The following is a 3,564-nucleotide window of genomic DNA, read 5'->3' as shown; positions in this document are numbered from 1 at the left end:
GTCCGGGCTGGGGATTCGAACCCGCCACCTTAGGTGTACGTGGCTGGCGCCTTAGCCGGTTGAGCTATGGGCGCTGAGCCTTACTGTTAGACTTTTCACAGTGCTGAAGCTTCTGTCCTCGAACCAGAGCCTCCAAAGAGTAAAAGATTCATGGGGGCAGGGACAAGGAGGTAAGGTACTCTTTCTGTCTCTGGATAGCCCTCTTGTATATCTTCTTTTCTCAGTACAAACTGAGGATGGCTTAGATGCGTTTGGAGTACTATTCCACCTCCATTCCTCTCAAAGAGTTCAATGTAAAAGTTTTTTATTCAGTAACTGCATGAGAAATCCAGACAAATGTGAGAACGAGTAAAAAAGTGAGATTGTTCCCCCAACTTCATGTGAAAGGTAGAGTATTTAGCTAGGTACTCTATAAATATGTCATATGCTATATTTTGACAGTTTAAAAGCCTTGGGAAGAGAATATAACCACTATATAGCAAGGAAGTACAGGTGTCCTAAAGATTACCATAAACAGGAAAAAATAACAAACTTATATCATATTTTTAATATTTATATATCACACATAGAGAAATGTTTTGTACAATTTTATAATGAATATCTGTAAATAAAGGCACATTTACCTAATTTCCTATTTTCCTTATGTATGTATGTATGGCAACCTTTGGGGTACCCTGCAGTGTAGCAAAAGGGCCAGATAAAGCATTAGCACTGCTTAAATGTGTTTATTTTTATTTTATTTTACTTTTTTTTTTGAGACAGAGTCTTACTTTGTCACTCTCAGTAGAATATTGTGGTGTCACAGTTCACAGCGACCTCAAACTCTTGGGCTTAAGCGATTCTTTTGCCTCAGCCTCCCAAGTAGCTGGGACTACAGGTGCCCCCCACAACACCCAGCTATTTTTTGGTTGTAGTTGTCATTGTTTGGTAGGCCTGGGCTGGATTCAAACCTGCTAGCTCTAGTGGATGTGACTGGTGCCCTAGCTGCTGAGGTATAGGTGCCAAACCTAAATGTGTTTAATAAGTGTAACTTGTTCAGAACTTCTTGGAAGAACCATAATACTTGTTTGGGGATTGTGGAGGAAACTTACACATTAGAGTCCTATGGATGAGAATAGGAATGAACTTTTACTGAATACTCATTACAGGTCAGGTCATCTGCTAGTTGCTTTCTGCACATGATCTGACTCCCAACTGTTAGAGTCAGCTATTCATTATTATATACTGAGGGCCTTCATTGTTCCAGGCATCTGCTAGATGCTAGAGATCAATGGTGAACAAGACTGCTAGTCTCTCCCCTCATGAAGTTTAAAGATAGTTAAATAAGTTGCAGCCATATGGTGTTATTAAGTAAAAGAGGTATTGTCTTATTTATTTATTTATTTATTTGAGACAGAGCCTCAAGCTGTACCTCTGGCTAGAGTGCTGTGGCATCACACCTCACAGCAACCTCCAACTCCTGGGCTCAAGCAAGTCTCCTGCCTTAGCCTCCCAAGTAGCTGGGACCACAGGCGCCCGCCACGATGCCTGGCTATTTTTTGGTTGCAGCTATCATTGTTGTTTGGCGGGCCCGGGCTGGATTCGAACCCGCCACCTTAGGTGTATGTGGCTGGCGCCTTAGCCACTTGAGCCATAGGCGCCGAGCCTATTGTCTCATTTCTTACAGATGGGCAAACAATACCAGAGAGATGGAGTATCTTGCCTAAAACTTTCTGTTATTATGCTAGTAGATAGCTATTTTGGTTTTGTGTTCATTATTATAGTGGGCCCCGATTTAGGATTCTCACTGTAGTTTTCACTATAAGGTTAGTACTTGGTAGTTGGCTTGCTTCACTGTTTTTTCTTTTTTAATCCTTAGATATCTCCTGAGTTTGATACAGCAGCAGAAAGCTGGTCCCTAGCCTACCGGAAATGTCATCACCGAGACCAGGCAAGACGTAAAAGTCGAAAATCTGGCACCTCCAAATTTCCACATCTAACTTTTGAGAGTCTACATTCTTCTTCCATTTCAGAGACATTGGAGAGCCCTTTAATCAAGGAGTGCCCCAATCAACAAGAAAAGAACAATTCTAGAAGACTCTTAGTTCCAGTGCTCAGTCCCCAAAGCTCTGGGGACCTGTCAATACATGCACTTCAGAGTCTACCTTATGTGTTCATTCCACCTGACATCCAGACCCCAGAGTCATCTTTCGTGAAGGAAGAATCTGTTCCTCAAGATCAGAAGGAAAACAGCCTTCCATACTGCTCTGGTCACACTAATACTCCCAGCAGCCCAGAGCCTGGGCCTGTTCTGGTTAAAGATACACCTGAGAACAAGTATGGGATAAAGGTCACGTGGAGGAGACGACAACACCTGCTTGCTTACCTCAGGGAGCGAGGAAAGCTGAGCAGAAGCCAGTTCCTTGTGAAAAACTGACTCCTTCTCATCAACACTCTCAAGAAATTGCTGATTTTCATAGAGTTGCTAAAGTCACTTTTCTAACTCATGAGAGTCTATCAATAGAATAAAATAGAAATAACACCAACAGAAAAAAAATTTTTTTAACTAGAGCCTTGGAGTTACAAGGGAATTCAATTCCCACATTTGCTTTTTAAGATACCTTATGTCACGAACTGTTTACTTTATATTTTTTCTAGCATTAACTGTTTAAAATATATGTAAATAAATGGTTGCAGAAAGTTTTTAGAGAACCCTGCTTCTGTCAAGAATGCAGCAATATTGACCCACCCACAAAAGGTCTTTCATAGTTGTTAATTTAAAGCACTAGTCAGTCCTTTAATCAACTCACTTAAACTAATTCATTCCACATTTTTGTTTTTAATTGAAGCAGGGTATTTCTCTGTTGACTGGACTACAGTATATAGCTCACTACAAACTCAAGTGATCCTCTTCAGCCTCCTGAGAAAGCGTGCTGCCATAGCCAGTTAACTTTTTGGTTTTTGTACAGTCGCATTTTTGCCCAGCCTGGTCTCAGTCTCCTGGCCTGAAGCAATCCTCCCACCTGGGGGCCTCCCAAAGTACTGGGATTACAGTCCTCAATGAGCCATGGCACCTGATCTCATTCCATAATTTTGTCAGGGTCAATGGCAGTTTCCTTTAGGATTTGATGCGTGGGAAAAAATTAGAGCAAACTCTATGCCTTTTTATAGTTGAGTGCCACCTCTGCAACTGTGGTTCACCTGCTGAAAGGGCAAGATGAAGAAAGGCAACAAGCCCTGCTTTAAGGACTAGGTGAGATCAGCGGAGATAAAGGGAACACAGATGAGTCACTTAGGTTTGCTTGTGTTTTTGTTTCTAACCATAGAAATCTGTAAATGTCAAATGGAGTAGGAACACAGTTTCTTATAGTTTAACTGTTTAGACTGGATGTAAATAAATGTGAGAAGTTTTCAAAGAATACTCATATTGTAATTAATGCAGAAGGACTGCATAGTCAACAAAATGTCTTGGCTCGGTGCCTGTGGCTCAAGTGGATAAGGTGCCAGCCACATACACTTAAGGTGGCAGGTTCAAATCCAGCCCGGCCCGCCAAACAACAATGATGGCTGCAACCAAAAAATAGC

General features: G+C 41.6%; 1 protein-coding gene across 2 annotated transcripts in view; it reads left to right on the top strand.

The window, feature by feature from the left end:
- RHNO1 (RAD9-HUS1-RAD1 interacting nuclear orphan 1) overlaps positions 1–2,971 on the top strand; it is an 8,731-nt gene extending 5,760 nt beyond the window's left edge. For both annotated transcript variants that reach the window (XM_023517101.1, XM_003796434.3), the window contains exon 3: positions 1,859–2,971. In XM_023517101.1, the coding sequence (XP_023372869.1) occupies positions 1,859–2,416 (558 nt within the window). In that variant the 3' untranslated portion in view covers positions 2,417–2,971. The remainder of the gene's footprint in view (positions 1–1,858) is intronic.
- Positions 2,972–3,564: the final 593 nt, after the last annotated feature.

This window comes from Otolemur garnettii, unplaced genomic scaffold (genome assembly GCF_000181295.1).
Source record: "Otolemur garnettii isolate 467f Iridium unplaced genomic scaffold, OtoGar3 scaffold00104, whole genome shotgun sequence".
Lineage (NCBI taxonomy): Eukaryota > Metazoa > Chordata > Mammalia > Primates > Galagidae > Otolemur > Otolemur garnettii.
This window is presented reverse-complemented; position numbering and strand designations above follow the sequence as displayed.